A 21,883-nucleotide genomic window follows, 5' to 3' on the forward strand; every position below is an offset into this window, starting at 1 on the left:
AACAATGTGAAATAAAGTGTTTTGCTCAAGGACACAACACATCACTGAGAACTGAACTCACAACCTTATGATCGTGAGTTGAATGCCCTAACCACTAAGCCACTTGCCTTCACAGGTAGAAATACAGGCATGGCAAATTTACCTGTTTCTCTGGAGCACTGCCTTTAGTCAAGCAAAGTCAAGCTTGTTGATATTTGAAGTCTAAGGAAAGGAGGCTGCAAGGCAGTAATCCAGTGCTTTACCAATCTACTTCCCCTCAATTTACTGCCTCACTCACCCAAGACAGTTACATAAAATGAAGACATCTCCCTTTGTAACACTCACCTTCAGGATCAACTTCCCGAGCAAGAGCCAATGATTCAGAGGTAGCCATGTCGGTGTTAGCAGCAGTTACTGACAGAATTATCGAGTTGGGGTTGCTGATGTACTTCATACACATCTCTTTAATCTGCATCTCAATATCCTCGGGTTGGTCTCCTACGGGTACTTTGGTAATGCCTGGCAAGTCGACCAGTGTTAAATTAACAACACTAGCAGAATAAATCCTTAAGTGAATGGCATCCTGTGAGATGCCCTGAAATGAAACAGAAATATTTTTTCAAGATTATTATTAAAGATATTATTATAAATTGTTTTAAACACAGTGAAACAATAAGAATCAAAATGATGTCTTGGTTTTATCCATTACTTGTTTCAGTCATTTGACTATGGCTATGCTGGGGCACCACTTTGAAGGGTTTTTGTTGGACATATTGACCTCAGGACTTGTTTTATAAAAGCCTAGTACTTATTCTGTTGGTCTATTTTGCCGAACCACCAAGTTATGGGGACATAAACACAGCAACACTGTTTGTCAAGCGATTACGGGGGTGGTCAAACACAGACACAAAGGACACACACACACACACACCTAAATACATACATATATATAATCATCATCATCATTTAACAGCCATTGCCCATGCTAGCATGGGTTGGTTTATGTGACCAAAGCTGGGAAGCTGGGGAAGGGGAAGCTGCACCAGACTCCAGTAACACTGACCACTTCAGAGTGTGCTGGGTACTTTTACATGGCATTGCATGGGCACTTTTATATATATATGTATATTATATGTATATATAGTATATATATATATAAAACAGGCTTCTTTCAGTTTCTGTTTACCAAATCCACTCACAAAGTGTTGGTCGGCCTGAGGCTATAGTAGAGGCCACTTGCTCAAGTTGCCAAGCAGTGGGACTGAACCCAAACCCATGTGGTTCGGAAGCAAGCTTCTGACAACAATCGAACACTGGCACCTATTTACATAATATATCATATATAATTAATACATTGTCATATTTGAATGTGAATATGCAAATTACCATTCTGGTTCACGACAGGAGAACAATAATAATAATAATAATAATAATCCTTTCTAATATAGGCGGAAGAGCTGAAATTGGTGGGGGGGGGGGGGCTAAGTGATTACATCAACTCTAGCACTCAACTGGTACTTATCTTAACCACAAAAGGATGGAATGAAAAGTTGACTTCAGTGGCATTTGAACTCAGAATGTAAAGTCATAAAAAATGCTGCTAAGCATTTTGTCTGGCACACTAATGATTCTGCCGGCTCACTACTTTATAAATAATTAAAACTACAACAGGATTTCTTAATTCTTTAATTATGATTTTGCAATTATATACAATATTACTGGTGCTTGACAACTGGTGTCGGTTTTTGTACGTTCCTGCAACTTAGCAGTTCGACAAAAGCGACTGATACAATAAGTACAAAGCTTAAAAAGATAAGTACTGGGATCAATTTATTTGACTAAAATTCTTCAAAGCAGTGCTCCAGCATGGTCGCAGTCTAATGACTGACACAAGTAAAAGATAAAATATTGGGCTGTCTGATAAGAAGCTTACTTCCCAACCACATGGTTCCGGGTTCAGTTCTACTGTGTGGCACCTTGGGCAAGTATCTTCTACTATAGCCTCAGTTTGACCAAAGCCTTGTGATTGGATTTGGTAGATGGAAATTGAAAGGAGCCCGTCGTATATATATGTATATATATATATATATATATATATATATATATATATGTGTGTGTGTGTGTGTCTGTGTTTGTCATCCCACCATCGCTTGACAACCAATGTTGGTGTGTTTATGCCCCCGTAACTTAGCAGTACGGTCAAAGAGACCGATAGAATAAATATTAGACTTACATAAAATAAGTCCTGGGGTCGATTTCTTCAACTAAAGGCAGTGCTCCAGCATGGCCGCAGTCAGACGACTGACACAAGTAAAAGAATATGTGATTTGTTAACATTCCTGTAACTTAGCAGTTCAGCAAAAGTGGTTGATAGAATAAGCATCAGACTCAAAAATAAAGTATTGGGGCCGACATATTCAACTAAACCCTTCAAAGAACAGTCTAATAACTGAAACAAAAAAAGAGTTTAAAATCCCTACAAAATAGGTGCAGGCATAGCTGTGTGGTAAGAAGCTTGCTTCGCTACCACATGGTTCCAAGTTCAGTCTCACTGCGTGGCATCTTGCGCAAGTGTCTTCTACTATAGCCTCAGGCCGACCAAAGCCTTCTGAGTGGATTTGGTAGACAGAAACTGAAAGAAGCCCGTCATGTATATGTGTGTGTGTGTGTGTGTGTGTGTGTGTGTGTGTGTGTGTGTGTGTGTGTCCATCACTGTTTGACAACTGGTGTTGATGCATTTACATTCCCATAACTTAGCAGTTCATCAAAAGAGAATGATAGAATAAGTACTAAGCTTTAAAAAAGAATGTCCTGGGGTTGATTTGTTTGACTTCAACCCTTCAAGGCAGTGCTCCAGTATGGCCACAGCCAAAGGGCTGAAACCAGTAAAAGAATAAAAGAAAACAATGACAAATGTGACCTGTGTGACCTGTATTTTCTTTTTTTTCTTTTGTGTCTTTCTGAAACATTAGAACAAATTGCATCAGAATGTCCTTGCATAGGGTCTGATGAAACATACTTGGAGATACAATTATGTAGAAAAGCTGATCTAGGGACACCTTGGTACTCAGTTTCATCATCGTCAAAAAAAGGCTCTATGATACTCAAATGAATCTCCGCCAGGTTTAGAAAATGACAATAGTGAAAATACTACAGAAACTCTCACACCTAGACAGACCATCAAAGAGTACACACACCACGTATTGTTTTCCACAACAAAGATAAAAATGAACTAATTACCAACATAATGACTAAATATGTATACACACACACACACACACACACACACACACACATATACACACGCATATATATATATACACACACATGCACTCACATACATGTATATACATACACATGTACATACAAACACATACATACTCACACACACACGCATACACGCACACACGTGCACACACACATCTATATACATACATACATACATACACACGCATCTATATATAATGTTGTGCAGAACAAGCTTGAATAAACATCAGCTTAGCCATTGAACTAAAAGCATTATGGTAGTCAAGGAATGCTATTATTCCATTTGTAATTAGTAAAACAGAAATGATAACCACTTTTGTAAAGATGTTGGTAGATTATCTAAAAGGTTGGCGCTTTCCAGAAACCGTAATATTAGGGATCTGTGAACACTATTAGAGAATTCCTGTACGGTACATGCAGCCTCATTTATCACTGATCCGGGATAACACAGATTATGCTTATCACAGATTCCTCTGTGATAACACAGGTTAGCAATCAGGTGAAGACTCTGCTTGTAACACAAGTTCATACCCCAGTGATCACCACTCACATTACTCAGCTACCCAGAATGTACTGGCTATCACTCATGTTTACATGACTGTGCTGCAAGACTTACATACAAGCACCTACCAACATAGGACCAGCAAACAAGAAATATGAAGGTGCCTCATCTTAATAAACAGTGCAGCTGAGTGTATTCTCCATGGGAAAAGGTAGAGATGATCAAGAAAATATATGATGTTGGAAGCTTCACAACTGTGGACTGCAAGTTTGGTGTCAATCGACCAATCATTTGTTCTATTTACAAAGTGCAGAGGGACTATTCATTTATCACTGTGGGGTTTTTTCTTTTCTTTCTCTTTTTTAAACTAAACCCCCATGATTAACAAAGAAACATTTTTACTCTTATTTGTTTCAGTCATTTGACTGTGGCCATGCTGGAGCACCGCCTTTAGTCGAGAAAATCGACCCCAGGACTTATTCTTTGTAAGCCTAGTACTTATTCTATTGGCCTCTTCTGCCGAACCGCTAAGTTACGGGGACTTAAACACACCAGCATCGGTTGTCAAGTGATGTTGGGGGGGACAAACACAGACACACAAACATACATACATATATATATATACATATATATGACAGGCTTCTTTCAGTTTCCGTCTACCAAATCCACTCACAAGGCTTTGGTCGGCCCAAGGCTATAGTAGAAGACACTTGCCCAAGGTGCCACGCAGTGGGACTGAACCCAGAACCATGTGGTTGGTAAGCAAGCTACTTACCACACAAAATTCTTGAGATATTTTGCAAGCCATGGATAACAATAACAACAATAATAATAATAATGATTATGATAACCAAGTCTTTCCACAAAGTTTTATCAATATCTATATATGCATTGGAATGTAAAATTGAATCAGCCAAAACTAGTTCATGTCAAATTAAATCTGAGTAAACATCAATAATTCTTTAATTAGACATATGACCGTGTTCTTCTGGTCAATTCTATTAGACACACAGATGTCACCATTCTGTATGATATAAGCAGAGTTAACCATCTGTCACTCACATCTTGTCTGGCATATATTTCTAATTGACTAAACCATGATTTATATGTATCAACCTGCTCTTTATTAAAACCAATCATCTTATTCAATATTTGTTCCTCCATGCAGATATGGTTTAATCAGGTCCTCAGTAACAAATTTTTCAGTCTGTTTCAGTTCTGTGGCATCTCAACATTTTCAGATATCTAACTCTTCCTCTCTAACAATTCCTTGATCCTTCCCTTATCCAATTCCTTGATCTTTCCCTTATCCAATTCCTTGATCCAGTTTTGGCTGATTCAATTTGATCCTTCCACTAACCAATCACTGTATTTTCCAGTCGGGTTGCATACATCACCTAACCACATTTAAATGTCCACATAACAACCCCCCCACCATCATTCACAACATATCTCCTGTGTGGAGACCTCTGGGATTCTTTGTACCTGGACCATATCTCTGCTCACCACTACTGGGGTGGAGATAGCTGTCCGCAAGTGTGAGCCCTGTGAGTTGGGGGTGGGGCTGTTCCAGCACATCTTCCTTGCCATCCTCTAGGGCAACGCCTTTTCCATTTTAGCAAACAGGGTAACCAGGTCCTAGGACTCGAAAGAATAATCTCTAAGGGTTGATGATGTTTGAAGAAAGAGCTTGCTTTGACAGACATAGCTGGAAATGAATAGAGGAGTTGGTTAGTTACACATTGAACACCCCAACTCAGTCGAAATCACACTGGTTGTGCAGACATGGCTGTGTGGTTAAGAAATTTGCTTTCCAGCTATGTTGTCTTGGGTTCAGTCCCACTGTATGACACTTTGGGTAAGTGTCTTCTACTATCACCCAAAGGTCTGTGAATGGATCTGGTAGACAGAAACTAAAAAAAAGTCTAAAAAAGTATGTGTGCATGCATGTGCATGTGTGTGAGTGCATGTGTGCGTGCATGTGTGTGAGTGCATGTGTGCATGCATGTGTGCACACTCGTTTGTGTCTACTCTTAGCCAGACATCATATGATGATTGTAAATGAGCATCATTGTCATATAAGTGAGGTTGTTTGTTTTCAGTCTTCCATAAAAAAACATATCTAGCTATGGGAAAATACCACCTTGCTCAGAAAAAGATGAGGGTTAGAGAGAGGAAGAGCATTCAGTTGTAGAAATCCTGCCTCATGTTACACTTATCACGGATTGATCTGTGATAACATGGGTCGACGATTAGGAGATTCTGTTTGTACTGCAAAAATGTAGCCCATCAACAATGTTCAGCTATCCAGAACGCATTGCCAATTGCTTTTATTTTCATTAACATAGGCGCAGGAGTGGCTGTGTGGTAAGTAGCTTGCTTACCAACCACATGGTTCCGGGTTCATTCCCACTGTGTGGCACCTTGGGCAAGTGTCATCTACTATAGCCGTGGGCCAACCAAAGCCTTGTGAGTGAATTTTGTAGACAGAAACTGAAAGAAGCCCGCTGTGTATGTATGTGTGTGTGTTTGAGTGTCTGTGTTTGTCCCCCCAACATCGCTTGACAACTGATGGTGGTGTTTACGTCCCCGTAACTTAGCGGTTCGACAAAAGAGACCGATAGAATAAGTACTAGGCTTACAAAGAATAAGTCCTGGGGTCAATTTGCTCAACTAAAGGCGGTGCTCCAGCATAGCCACAGTCAAATGACTGAAACAAGTAAAAGAGTATACTGCAAGGGTGTGCATTCTTAAAATGATGTAGACGAGTATTCTCTATTGGGAAAGTTAGAGATGATCAACAAATAGTTGACAGTAGAAGGTTTGTAGTTATTGGCTTTTGCTGTTTGGTGTCAATGAATCTACCATTCATTTCTTTTACAAAGTGTATGGAGCTGATTAATTTACCATTGTTTTGTGGAGTTAAACACCAGTGATAAATGAGAATTCATGTAGTGTATATCTCTCTGTTACTAACACACACAAAGAAACAATTAGTATCACTAAATAATAAACTTCATCTCTGAAGCGTGGAATGGTTTGGAAAACTTTCGCTTTTAATCAACACCCAAAACTGAGAAATGAGTTTAAAAATAAAATACATTTAAATCTAGTTTAAATAATGAACAAAAGAAAGTCATAAACAGCCATAAACAAAGCTCTTTCAAATCTAAGATGAATGTATACATACATAGTAGAAAAGGAAATAATAAATACGATTCTAATAGGATCTGGGAATATCAGCTGACTCTTTAATTTGATAACCCACTGAAGCATGCATCATATTCATTTTCCAACTTGTTACAACATTTTACACTTTCATATCGCATACTTTTTATTTTACCAATAATAGACAGCATTACGTTTCAAAATAAACAAATTCTGATGGAATTTAGCAAGATGTCTGTAAATAATGTGTGTGTGTGTGTCTACATGGCCTAATGACCATAAGATTGTGGTTTCGATTCCTAGACTGGGCGGTGCACCATGTTCACATTTCTCTACAATCATTTTAACATCTGTTGCATGGTACACTTGTGCACCCGGACAGGCAATGGCGATTTGATAGAGAGCATGAGCTTATGTGGAACACAAACGTTTGATCATTATAAACAAATCGTTTGTGCAGGTTGCTCAGCAAGGAATCGCAGAACCTTCATGTGTCTTCCATGCTGGCTTGGGTTGAACAAGGTGACAGGAACCAACAAGCTGGAGAACTGCACCAGGCTCCACTATCGCCGAGCAAACACGCGAACTTACTTCGTCCCGCTTTCAGTTCGTGCCTCACAGCGTTCATATACACATAATTTTTCACATCTGGCCGCATAGCCTTTTCCGTTTGTTTTCCTGTCTTGTTTTTTGTCCGCCACTACATTCCTCCATGGCACAAGTTTAATTTGTGTATACAAATTTAATTTGCAGTCCATGGGAAGAGCCATTTTAACAATGCGTCCTGCCCTACTCTTCGAAACACGGGTGTTAAAATGGGGGTAGCTGATGAAGGAAAATGTTCTCTATGTGGCCTGTGTGTTTTCTGTACTCTGGTTATTATTATTTTCTTGTCTACGTTTTGTTTGCAATGTCCTGTACCCAGATATGCACCTATATATACAGGTAGACGTAGGTATGCACATACCTGTACGTATATATGCATATACTCATTTATTATTTGTTATATATATATATATATATATATATATATATATATATACACATTTTTTTTCTCTCCTTGTTTCTTTCTGTGGAAGAGCGTAGGCTCGAAACGTTAAAGACATTTTCAATTCCCGAGCGTTATACTAATACATCTGTTTGTTTTCTACACCACCTGTCTTCGTCTGTTGTTTTTTTTTTGTGAATTCTCCCTATATATATATATATATATATATATATATATTTATATAAAGGGCATTATTACAGAAAAATAATAACGCCACACAGTGGACTTCTCAAAATAACCACATTTAGTACCTAATGCGAGGAAAAAACAACCAACAGAAGATGACCAACTTTCTTTTAAATAAACTTAATTGTGTATCTGTATATATACAGATAAACTTCATTCCCTTTACTCTGTCGGAAACATAGTTGTTCGGTTTTGGTGAGATGAGAATTCTGTTTGTTTATATATATTTTTGGGACAATATTGTGCTGATGAACGAAATCTAGATTCATTCTAGTAATTGCGAAATCGGTCGATACACAATTAAGTTTATTTAAAAGAAAGTTGGTCATCTTCTGTTGGTTGTTTTTTCCTCGCATTAGGTACTAAATGTGGTTATTTTGAGAAGTCCACTGTGTGGCGTTATTTTTCTGTAATAATGCCCTTTATATAAATATAAACGAATAATTATATTCTTGGGAATAGAAATTTCCCTTATGAATTTTTTTACACACTGGCTTCTTGATAAAATTCTTGTAAAAGAGTTTTATCCTTTTTTGAATTTATTTATCATATATATATATATATATATATATATATATACTTGCGATCTCAGTTTTCATCTACCAAATCCACTCCAGGATTTGGGTGACCTGGTGCTATAGTAGAAGACACTTGTCCAAAGTGTCATACAGTCGGACTGAACCTGAAATAACCTGGTTGGGAAGCAAAATTCTTAACCACACACCCTTGCCTGCACCTATACATAGTTTGTAAAGCAGGAAGAAAAAACTAATAGATCAAAGAAAAGCAAGTGAATATGAGGAGGGTCGGAAATAAATGTAATTTTTATTTATATAAGTTTTGACTCACACTTTGTATATACAATGGTGGGTAAAAAAGTAATGCAAATAAAAAATGGAATTCCTTTCTGGCTCACTCTTCTAACTGAAAATCATAATTTTACTCACCTTATTTGTCCCTGTCATCCGTTCTGTCTCAGCCTTAATTTCCTGTCGAATTTCTTCAAAATCGCCATAGATTTTGTTTTTGGTGTGAAGGAATTTGCCCCATTCTTCAATATGTTCTCCATCTAGAAAATAACAGAAAGCAACATGTCAAAATGTCTGAAAGATCTGAAATGAATTTTTAATAAGATTGACCTGAGTTTTGGTATTTCACTTGCTTCGGGCAAAAATTACACTGTCTAACATGATTTTTGTCCTTGGGCAGCAGCTGTTATTTTTTATTTGCTTACTCCTAGAAAGTATAAAAAATGGCTAATATTTCTTTCAAGCTTTACTTTTGTTACGATATTTATTCAAATCTCAAAGAATTCCTATCAACACATGGCTATGATGCTCCCCCACTACTCCTGCTCATCGTCAGGGATGCACATATTGTCAGCCACTAAGGGACATGTTCAAGTGGTTATGGTCAAACAACTGACAGTCAAATCAGTATTGAGCAGAATATTTGCTACAGCGATATTTCTGCTTCAGCAACTCAGCACTGAATCAGTCTGAAATGTAATGGGAAAAAGATCAGCTTCAACACATTGATGTCCAGGTCACAAAAGCTAAGTTTGAAGGGAATAGTAGTCATTTCCTTTGATTTCTAAATAGGAGCAAATAGGAAATAACACTTACTGACCAAAGACAAAAAAAAATTTTTTTAATTTTGTTACATAGTGTTATTTTCAGACTACTAATTTCATATTTACAGACAATGATTTTATTTTTTATCATGTGAGGGTTATAAACAAGTATTATCATCATCATCATCATCATCATCATCATCATCATCATACAAGCAATGTTGTTTGTTTCCAATCTTCTGTGAAAATCATGTCTGGCTATGGAGAAATATTACCTTACTTGGAAACAGGTGAGGGTTAGCAACAGGAAGGGCATCTGATCATAGAAAATCTGCCTCAACAAATTTCAGCCAACTTGTGTAAGCATGGAAAAGTGGATAGTAAATGATGTTGACAATAATGATGGTGATGATGTACATCAGTGGTTCTCAACCGTTTCTTACCCAGAGACTCCGCTGATTCCTATTCTACTTGGATGGTCTCTCATAGCCATTTGAGGTTTAAAATAACTTATTACCTGGTGCCTTGCCATACTCAAGAAGACCCATAACCCGCAACAGAAGTGTTAAGACTGATACTGTTGGTGGTGTAAAACACTTGTGATAGTGCCATGTAAAAGCACTCAGCACACTGTAAAGTGGTTGGCATTAGCAAGGTCATCCAGCCATAGAAACCATGTCAAATCAGGGTGGAGCCTGGTGCAGCTCCCCAGCTGGCCAGCTCTGGTCAAACTATCCAGCCAATGCCAGCATGGACAACAGACATTAAATGATGGTGATTTTTATAATTAGATATTATTAGAAAAACTGTATAAAAAAAATATTTTGTGTGAAGTAGAGTAATGTAGAAGTATGACAGATTTAGTCCATATAAATTTTGACAACAAAATCTTATATGGACTCCAAAGAGCCACATGGACCTACCCCTGTTGAGAACCACTGATTAAATAAATTAAAATGTAATGTTGAAGATTACCATTACTGTTGCCATTCCCATCCCCTTCATCATCATTTTAAGCCCATTGGTTTCCCAGCTGGTTTGGGTTGGACAAGCTGCCAAGGTCACATAATGAAGTACAGATGCTTGCTTAACCCTTTAGCATTCAGTAAATTACTGTCAAATATAATACTTTTTCATTCACATTGTTTTTAACTAATCATACATTATCTCATAGCTTTGAAATCTTGATGATGTGATAAGTATATTTTTAGAATGGCATTGAAGGGTAGGTACGACAGGTAGAATCTGACTGGTTAGAACATAAAACAAGTAATGTATTTGGGCCAATATGGCCAGTTTAAATGAACCAGAGGACCACATTTCATTTGTGTTTCTTTCTTGGCTTGCTATTTACGGATGGATGCTTTTCCTAACACTAACCACTATACAGAATGTAATGTGGCCCTTTACTGTGGAACCAGTATGTCCTCAAAAAAAAGACAGAAAGGTTCTTACAAAACAAAAAATTACTCACCGCTTGATTCTTGTCGCCGAGTTTCAATTTCAGATTTACCTATGTGTATCAATTGAAGAACAAGAGGCCGTCTGGTGACTATACCAGATCCCCGAGGTAGAAAATCTTTCCCTACCAAACTCTCCAAAACAGAGCTTTTACCAGAACTCTGGAAAGATAAAAAAAAAAAAAAAAGAATTAAAAAACCCCCACAAGAATGAAACATCTTAATAAACTAACTCGTTCTTTATTAAACAAGATGAAAGGCAAAGTTGATGTTGGAAGGATTTGAACTACCAACACCTGCCAAACTACCTTATCTTTATAACAATAGCAATTACAGATTTTGACATAAGGACAGTAATTTCAGGAAAGTGGATAAGTTTATTACATTGACCCCAGTGCTCAACTGGTATTTATTTTATTGACCCTGGAAGGAAGAAAGGCAAAGTCGACCTCAGTAGAATTTGAACTCAAAATGTAAAAACGGACTAAATGAAACTAAACATTTTGCTCAGCATGCGAACAATTCTGCCAGCTCACTGCCTTAATAATAATAATAATAATAATAATCATACATAACCTGAAAAAACATCTGGACACTTTAGAAATACCCTACAATCTTGGTGTATTGCAAAAAATTGGCTTTACTTAGAACTGCATGCATACTCTGTAAGGTACAGTCTGTCTGAGGTACTTGTTGTGACTTGACAGACAGTACAAACCCCCAGTACACACAATACCTTCAATCTACTACATCACAATATTGGATACTGTGTGACGTCTTCAATAATAACAAACCCAATGAATTCTAACCTAAAATAAATAACACCATATACAATTTTTAAATAACCTCTACCTCATACATAGTTTGCAAATCACTAAACACACACACAGTTTACTAATTATTTAAGTGTATCAAGGAGAAACTTCTATGTAGCCATTCAACTTGCTAGAAATAACAGCTAAACCTTTTTTCAAAAAACTCAATCAGAACACATTGAACAATGAAATTCCAGATATACAAAAAGACAAGATCTTTGTAACTGGAATTACTGTAGAAAGTAGTAGATATGCAGAGATTACAACAATGGAGATTATATATATATATATATATTTCGTTTTTGGATTTGGTTTGCAGGATTCTTTATGTGAGTTTGTGTGAGAGTCAAGACTATTGAAAAGGTTGCAAGACCCAACGAAAATTTTAGGAAAATAAAAATAAGGAATAAGTGGAAATTTTACCGATGAGTGTGTTAAATTATAAGGCACAAAAAGAAAATGACTCTCAGGAGTATATATATATATATATATAATCAATTTCAAAACACAACCAAAAGAGCTACTAATAGTTTCATGCTATTATGATACTTGAACAAGAATATTTATAAAATATGCCATGCCTCTTAAAGAAATCTTTCAGGCCCTGTTTATTTGTTATATATATATTCATTTAGTTTTAGGTGAGTTCTGAGATCAAAGACACCCCAGCCATGACAATGCAATATCAGTTTCAATCTTTAGCATTTAAATTTAAACCAGCCACATATAGCACAAGTGTTTTATATTAACACTGGTCAGATTCAGCCTCTCACACCTACCCTACAATTTCATTCTAAAAATAAACAATCACATCATTGAAATCTCAGAGCTATGAGATAATGCATCATAAATTCAAAACAATGAAAAATAAATAGGCATTACATTTCACAGAGTAATCTTAATTTTAAAGGGTTAAACACAGTATATCTAGCACATAAACAAACGTATCATTTTATCTTTCTGCTTAAAACGATGGAGTATCATTTGAAAATTTTGGCTACTATTTCTAATGAGTCATCTGACTACATAGAGGCTCCCTTACTGGCTAGTTTGTACATTCAAGCAAGGAACATAACTCTGTCTTTCATCAGCATCATAGCACAAAGTTAATATTAAAATATTGAAAAATATTCCTTACATCTATCTAAAACATCAGATATCAATTTCTGATTGAATTTCATTTTATTTATGTATTTAGCCTTGTCATTGATGACAAATGTAACAATGTAATCCTGGAAATAATGTTGACACAGAATCAGGGCAATGGCTTAGTAAGTAGTAGTTAAGGAAACTGTTTAGAGTTGTAGTAGTAGTGAGAATATCCCATCCAACATCCATTGAAATAAAAGACATGGAAAGTAGATACAACAAAGAATATAGAAGAAGAAACAACATGTCAGAGTGGTTACACAGGAATGAGCTGATGTATGTGATTACAATTATAAAAATTGATTCCTCAAAGATAATGAGGTTATGTAGCATTCATTCATATAAATACATCTCTAAGACCAATTACCTGATGATCACGGCTGTGTGGTATGAAGTTTCTTTCCCAACTGCATGGTTTCAAGTTCAGTCCCACTACAAGGCACCTTGGGCAAGTGTCTTCTATGATAGCTCCAGGCCAACAAAAGCCTTGTGAGCGGATTTGGTAGAAGGAAATTAAAAGCTTGTCGTGTGTGTGCGTGCGTGCGTGTGTACATGCACGTGTTTTGTGCACGTATCAGTCCTTGCTTTGACTTGGTGTGATAGTTGTAAACAAAGATCAGCGTCACTCAAGCAGTGTCTTTCATTGCCAATCTTCCATGTCTGGTCATGGGGAAATATTACCTTACTTGGAAAAGTGAATGTTAAAATAACGGCAAAAATTATTATATAAATGTCTATATATATATATATATATATATATATATATATATATATATATATATGTCAAGCTAAGTGAAATCACAGTCATGGTCAGTAATGGTGACATGTAAAGGGCAGCCATGCTGGTGATACGTAAAAGACACCCAGTACACTCTGTAGAGTGGTTGGCATTAGAAAGGGTGTCCAGCTGTTGAAACCAAACCAAAACAGACTGGAGCTTGATGAAGCTCTCCAGCTTACAGGCTCCAGTCAAACCATGTCACCCATGCTAACATTTAATGGAAAATAGACATTAATCAATGATTATTATTGTTACTCTTTTACTTGTTTCAGTCATTCGACTGCGGCCATGCTGGAGCACCACCTTTAGTCGAGCTAATCCACCCCAGGACTTATTCTTTGTAAGCCTAGTACTTATTCTATCGGTCTCTTTTTGCCGAACCGCTAAGTTACGGGGACGTAAACACACCACCATCGGTTGTCAAGCGATGGTGGGGGGACAAACACAGACACACAAACACACACACATACATATATATATATATATATATATATATACATATATACAACGGGCTTCTTTCAGTTTCCGTCTACCAAATCCACTCACAAGGCTTTGGTTGGCCCGAGGCTATAGTAGAAGACACTTGCCAAAGGTGCCACGCAGTGGGACTGAACCCGGAACCATGTGGTTGGTAGGCAAGCTACTTACCACACAGCCACACCTAATTATTAACAATGGAAGACTGGCACATAAAACTGTGCAAAACCAGATTTAAACTAAGAACTAGAAATAAGGAGTTTATCTGAAGTAACACTGACACAATTCTACATTTGATTACAAATAATGAATGCCTCACATTCATTTCTTATACGTCACCATACAACAATGCTGTGAGTAAATCCACAAAATACATTTGTGAGAAGTGACTCACAAAACTTTTCATTTCTTGACAGGAAAGACCCTCTCTGAAGTTAGAATTAACTTCTTTTCATGGCACAGAAACTTATTGGCTGTTTATTTTGTTTATTTAATTTTTTTCATTAGTTTCTTTGGAAATGTAGATTTGTTTCCCCATTCCCTTTTTTTTTTGTTGTTTTTTTTGATAAAACTCATTTTCCTCTTTTACTTGTTTCAGTTATTTGACTGTAGCCATGCTGGAGCACTGCCTTTAGTCGAGCAAATCGACCCCAGGACTTATTCTTTGGAAGCCTAGTACTCATTCTATCGGTCTCTTTTTGCCGAACCGCTAAGTTACGGGGACGTAAACACAAGCGATGGAGTCGGGACAAACACAGACACACACACATATATATATATATACATATATACGACGGGCTTCTTTCAGTTTCCGTCTACCAAATCCACTCACAAAGCTTTGGTTGGCCCGAGGCTATGGTAGAAGACACTTGCCCAAGGTGCCACGCAGTGGGACTGAACCCGGAACCATGTGGTTGGTAAGCAAGCTACTTACCACACAGCCACTCCTGCACCTTTCAAATTTTTTAAATGACTTTTACAAGAACCAGAGACACAATTGTAGCTGTGTGCTAAGAAGTTTGCTTCTACTACAGCCCTGGCCAACCAAAGCCTTCTGAGTGGATGTGGTGGACAAAAACTGAAAGAAGCCTGTTGAGCATGATCATTGCCAGAGCAGCTATCTGGCTTCCGTGCCAGTGGCACGTAAATAGCACCATTTGAGTGTGGTTGTTAGCAGTGTCGCCTTACTGGCACTTGTGCTGGTAGCATGTGAAAAAAACATTCGAGCGTGGTCGTTGCCAGTGCCGATGGACTGGCACCTGTGCAGGTGGCACGTAAAAAACACCATTTTGAGCGTGGCCGTTGCCAGTACCGCCTGACTGGCCTTCGTGCCGGTGACACATAAAAGCACCCACTACACTCTCAGAGTGGTTGGCGTTAGGAAGGGCATCCAGCTATAGAAACTCTGCCAGATCAGACTGGAGCCTGGTGCAGCCATCTGGTTCGCCAGTCCTCAGTCAAATCGTCCAACCCATGCTAGCATGGAAAGTGGACATTAAACGAAGAAGAGGATATATATATATATATTTGTGTATATATATATATATATATATATATATATATATATATATATATATATATATTTATATATATATATATGTGAGTATATGCATATATATGTACATGTATGTGCATACCTTCATCTACATGTATATATAGATGCATATCTGGGTACATGACGTTGCAAAAAAAACATGGACAAAATGATAAACAAGGTACAGAAAACACACGCCACATAGAGAACATGTCTCAAATCTAAGTTAATCTGTATTATTACCTCAATAGCTGTTCAATTTGGACTTCTCTTATACCCACCCTTGACCCTAACAAGTATCAAGCTTAACTGTGTTTATTTGCATTACTACCCCGCCTCTCTCTTTAATGTGTATGTGTGTGTGTGTGCGCACGCCCTTGTGTTTATGCTTGTCATCTACCACCACTTGACAATCAGTATTGGTTTGTTTAGGTCTCTACAGCTTAGCAGTCCAACAAAAGTGACATGCACTAAATAGCAGGCTTTAAAAAAAAAAAAAGTACTAGAGTTAATTCATTTGACTAAAATCCTTCAAGGTTATGCCCCAGCATGACCACAATCCAATGACTAGAACAAGTAAAAAATAAAATACTAATATATTATTATGCAAACATACAACAGTCATTTTATATCAATGTCTAAAAGTCTTAGTATCTAACTAGAATTTCAATCAAGTTTATTCAGTATTTAATTAAAAAGATTTCCACAATACTACACCAATGACAGATATACTCAAGTTCATCAAAAATTCTATGTTTTCTGTGTATCATAATTCCTTTGATGACAAACCTATTTCTCAGGAACCCTTATAATCCCTTCGCTTAACTTCCTCTTGTTTACACAGTTAACAAAAATAACATCAAAAATATTTCCTGTAGCTTCGTACTTAAAACACTATCAACTATATTCTGGCTGGTCTTCCGTATGTTTAAGTGCCTACACATATACATAAACACATCTGTGTGTATATGAATGAAACTCATCTGCTTGCAGCTGTTCAGCTACGATATGAACTCAGAAGTTTGAAATAATACTAACCATAAAAAAAGAAATGAAATGGAGTGTCATGTTTACTGCTTGGTAAGTGTAAGTGAAGTTAGATACTGTAAGCAGGGCCTGAACAGCTTCGAAGTGGTGTGAGTCACATTGCTTGAAGCAGTGTTTTTATCACAAACCAAAATTAAAGAACATTTTTAATACTGCTTCTGTGAATTATGAATCATGTATAGGTGCAGGCATGGGGGTGTGGTAAGAAGTTTGCTTTCCATCTACATGGGTTTGGGTCCAGTCCCATCGGGCAGCGCCTTGGCCAAGTCTTCCACGGCATCTCAGAGCTAACCAAGGTCTTGCAAGTGGATTTGGTAGGCAGAAACTGAAAGAGGCCTGTTTTATACATTATTTCTTCATTGCCCACAGGAGGCTAAACATAGAGAAGACAAACAAGGACAGACAAAGGGATTAAGCATATTACATCGACCCCAGTGTGTAACTGGTACTTATTTGATCAACCCTGAAAGGATGAAAGGCAAAGTTGACCTCAGTGAGATTTGAACCCACTGTATGGCATCTTGGGCAAGTGTTTTCAACTATAGCTCCAGTCGCAGGAGTGGCTGTGTGGTAAGTAGCTTGCTTACCAACCACATGGTTCTGGGTTCATTCCCACTGCGTGGCACCTTGGGCAAGTGTCTTCTACTATAGCCTCAGGCCAACCAAAGCCTTGTGAGTAGATTTGGTAGACGGAAACTGAAAGAAGCCCGTTGTATATATATATATATATATATATATATATATATATATATATATATATATATATATATATATGTATGTGTGTGTGTATGTTTGTGTGTCTGTGTTTGTCCCCCACAACATCGCTTGACAACCGATGCTGGTGTGTTTACGTCCCCGTAACTTAACAGTTCGGCAAAAGAGACCGATAGAATAAGTACTAGGCTTCCAAAGAATAAGTCCTGGGGTCGATTTGCTAGACTAAAGGCGGTGCTCCAGCATGGCCACAGTCAAATGACTGAAACAAGTAAAAGAGTAAAAGAGAGTAAAGTGAGAGAGTCCAACCAAAGCCTTGTGAGTGGATTTGGCAGATGGAATCTGAAAACGCCCATCATACACACACGTGCTTGTGTGTGTGTGTGTGTGTGTGTGTGTGTGTGTGTGTGTGTGTGTGTGTGTGTGTGTGTGTGTGTGCGTGCTTATACGTGTTACTGCCTCCTTGCCTTGACTTCCTGTGATTGTTGCAAATAAATGTCACCACTGGGTGAGTTGTGTCCTTCATTTCCAATCCTCAGTGGAAACGTGTCTGGCCATGGGGAAATATTACTTTGCTTGGAAACAGCTGAAGATTGACAACAGTAAGGGCATCCAGTAATAGAAACAAACAACCCACCTCAGCAAAATTCTATTTGACCCATGCGAGGATGGGAAAGTGGATGTTAAAACAATGGTGTATAGGGAATAGGAAATAATTCTGATTTTTAAGTCAACTCATTATCATCATCATCATCGTTTAACGTCCGCTTTCCATGCTAGCATGGGTTGGACAATTCGACTGAGGACTGGTGAAACCGGATGGCAACACCAGGCTCCAATCTAATTTGGCAGAGTTTCTACAGCTGGATGCCCTTCCTAACGCCAACCACTCACAGAGTGTAGTGGGTGCTTTTACGTGTCACCCGCACGAAGGCCAGTCAGGCGGTACTGGCAACGGCCACGCTCAAAATGGTGTCTTTTATGGCCACCCGCACAAGAGCCAGTCCAGGGGCACTGGCAACGATCTCGCTCGAAAATCCTATGAAGGCCAGTCAGGCGGTAATGGCAACGGCCACGCTCAAAATGGTGCATCTTATGTGCCACCCGCACAAGAGCCAGTCCAGGGGCACTGGCAACGATCTCACTTGGTCTCACTTGGCTTGCCGGGTCTTCTCACGCACAGCATATTTCCAAAGGTCTCGGTCAGTAGTCATCGCCTCGGTGAGGCCCACTGTTCGAAGGTTTTGCCTCACCACATCAGCCCAGGTCTTCCTGGGCCTACCTTTTCCATGGGTTCCCTCAACTGTTAGGGTGTGGCACTTTTTCACGCAGCTATCCTCGTCCATTTTCACCACATGTCCATACCAGCGCAATCGTCTCTCTTGCACACCACAACTGATGTATCTTATGTTCAGCTTTTCATAAAACAACTGCCTGTCCTTCCAGGCATTTTTTGACAGGTTACATATCACAGTCTTCTTAGAAATGAACATTATCAATTCATCATGTGTACCAAAGTTTATAATTTATGCAAGTTTGTTTAGTGTGTAAGTGAAAGATATCTTACAGAGAAACAAAATTCCCCAAACCAGAGAAAACAGCTATATTAGGAGAGGGGAAAAAATGGTGTTTTATACACATAGGCAGTGCCCCAGCATGGACACAATCTAAATATATATATATATATATACACACACACACACACACAGAGGCTTTAATAAAAAAGTATATTTCTTTACCTATGGTATTCAAGTATTATTTTTTCCAACTTGTTTTCCACTTAAGTGCTCACCTCTGTGTGTGTGTGAGAGAGATAGGGAGAGAGAGAGAGAGAGAGAGAGAGAGAGAGGGAGAGGGAGAGAGAGAGAGAGAGAGAGAGAGGTGGGATTTACTCTAACTATACACACACACACACACACAAGTGATTTCTTGAATCAGGAGTTCCCTATCAAACAATCTTTTTGTGTGCTGGCAAAGCTCACTCTGACCTACATTCTACAGCAGTGTAGGAGATATTTTGGCACAGTCGTTTAACTTTTTAGCATTCAAACCAGCCATCTCCAGCTCAAATATTTTAATTGTTTTATGTTCAAACTGGCCAGATCCAGTCTCTCACACCTACCCGACAAAGTTATTCTAATAGAAAACAAGGCGCAGGAGTAGCTGTGTGGTAAGTAACTTGCTTACCAACCACATGGTACCGGGTTCAGTCCCTCTGCGTGGCACCTTGGGCAAGTGTCTTCAACTATAGCCTCAGGCTGACCAAAGCCTTGTGAGTGGATTTGGCAGATGGAAACTGAAAAGAAGCCCATCGTATATATGTATGTATATATATATATATGTATGTGGGTGTGTATATGTTTGTCCCCCCAACATCGCTTCACAACCGATGCTGGTGTGTTTACATCCCCGTAACTTAGCGGTTCGGCAAAAGTGACCGATAGAATAAGTACTAGGCTTACAAAGAATAAGTCCTGGGGTCGATTTGCTCGACTAAAAGCAGTGCTCCAGCATGGCCGCAGTCAAATGACTGAAACAAGTAAAAGAGTAAATCAGATATTCAAAATCTTGAAGTTACAAGATAAGGCAGGCACTTATAAGCATGGCATTTGATAGAGTAATCTGTATGTTGAAGGGTTAAGCAGCACCAATTTGGTGTTGCTGATTCAATGCTAATTTGACATCAGGCATTTTAACCCTTTCGTTACTGTATTTATCTTGAGGTGCTCTGTGTTTCTTTCAATTACTTTAAATATAACAAAGAATTGTGTAATGACTTTCGAGCGAGATCGTTGCCAGTGCCCCTGGACTGGCTCTTGTGCGGGTGGCACATAAAATACACCATTTTGAGCGTGGCCATTGCCAGTACCGCCTGACTGGCCTTCGTGCCGGTGGCACGTAAAAGCACCCACTACACTCTCTGAGCGGTTGGCATTAGGAAGGGCATCCAGCTGTAGAAACTACCAAATCAGATTGGAGCCTGGTGTAGCCATCTGGTTTCACCAGTCCTCAGTCAAATCGTCCAACCCATGCTAGCATGGAAAGCGTACGTTAAACGACGATGATGATGAATTTAGTAAAATAACTTAGATATCATTAAGCTAGTGTTAGGAACATAAATTATAACTAAGGTCTGGTGGAAGATTTTAATTCAAAACTCCAAATAATAATAATAAAACAAAAGTGAAAACCAAATATGTTGTGCACGTATTTAATCAAAAGATGACCATCGCCAAGTATAACAATATATGTTTCAACAATCATCTTCACATCAAGAATCTTTCAAAATAAATACATAAATGTAATATATCTGTACACTCTTGCCATAAAGGCCTATTTATGACCTTTACTATACCATCTCCCAAATCCTTTCAGTAAACATTTTGACCAGTCTATTCTTTCCAAAACTCTAACCCTCAGGACATCACTCACTACTTGCCCACAATTTTTGATGCAGACGTTCATTTAAGAAATCTTGAAACTGAACAACTGCATCATTTTTTATTTATCTATTTATTTTTCACATGACCTGAGAGCATGGTTGAGGAGGAAATCATCCACAAACTGGAAAGGTAGCTCCAATGCTTTTTATAGTCATAGTATATCAAGAACTACATTATTTATGTCCTTGACTTTGAACTCTTTGCTTGTCCAAAAGCATTTTCATAAACATGTCCTAAACATCCACATTTGTTTCCAGACTTTTAAGTAATATAAGACTTTACTTTCATAATTCCAAAGTCACTCTTGGAAATGAATATATGATACATAGATATCAGGGAAATACATCCTGTGTATCATATGTGATATCATGCGATATGCAGGACAAGCAAAAGGTCAAAGATGGTAGAGTGTAATTTGAAGATCTCATTGCTATTTCTAGCAGACCAATTGACTGTATAAAAAAAAATTCCTCTGGCCAAGTGGTCTAAAGCACCAGACACCCACACCCACACACACACACATACACAAACATATTTATAGATTGAAAGCATAATATTTGTTGGAATGGCAGAAGGAGGGGAGAAAAACATAAAACACATAATTCTAACAGCATTATCTCTTCATCAGATGGTTCAACAACAATCTAGTGTCAGGGAAGCTTGTTGCCTGGCAAGTAAATCAATATGAGGAAACGGACTATAATAATCACTCACCCAGTTTAAACTAAACCAACAACAAA

At 38.1% G+C, this 21,883-nt stretch overlaps 1 protein-coding gene across 1 annotated transcript in view; it reads right to left on the reverse strand.

Moving 5' to 3' along the window:
- The window catches only part of LOC106867941 (dynamin-1-like protein), a 75,465-nt gene that overhangs the window by 30,531 nt on the left and 23,051 nt on the right, over positions 1 to 21,883 (reverse strand). The window contains exons 2-4 of the mRNA XM_089338371.1: positions 11,198 to 11,345; positions 9,098 to 9,219; positions 325 to 574 (exon numbers count right to left, since the gene is read on the reverse strand). Coding sequence (XP_089194497.1) covers positions 325 to 574; positions 9,098 to 9,219; positions 11,198 to 11,345 — 520 coding nt within the window. The remainder of the gene's footprint in view (positions 1 to 324; positions 575 to 9,097; positions 9,220 to 11,197; positions 11,346 to 21,883) is intronic.

This window comes from Octopus bimaculoides, chromosome 20, assembly GCF_046866305.1.
Source record: "Octopus bimaculoides isolate indiv1 chromosome 20, ASM4686630v1, whole genome shotgun sequence".
Taxonomy (NCBI): Eukaryota; Metazoa; Mollusca; class Cephalopoda; order Octopoda; family Octopodidae; genus Octopus; species Octopus bimaculoides.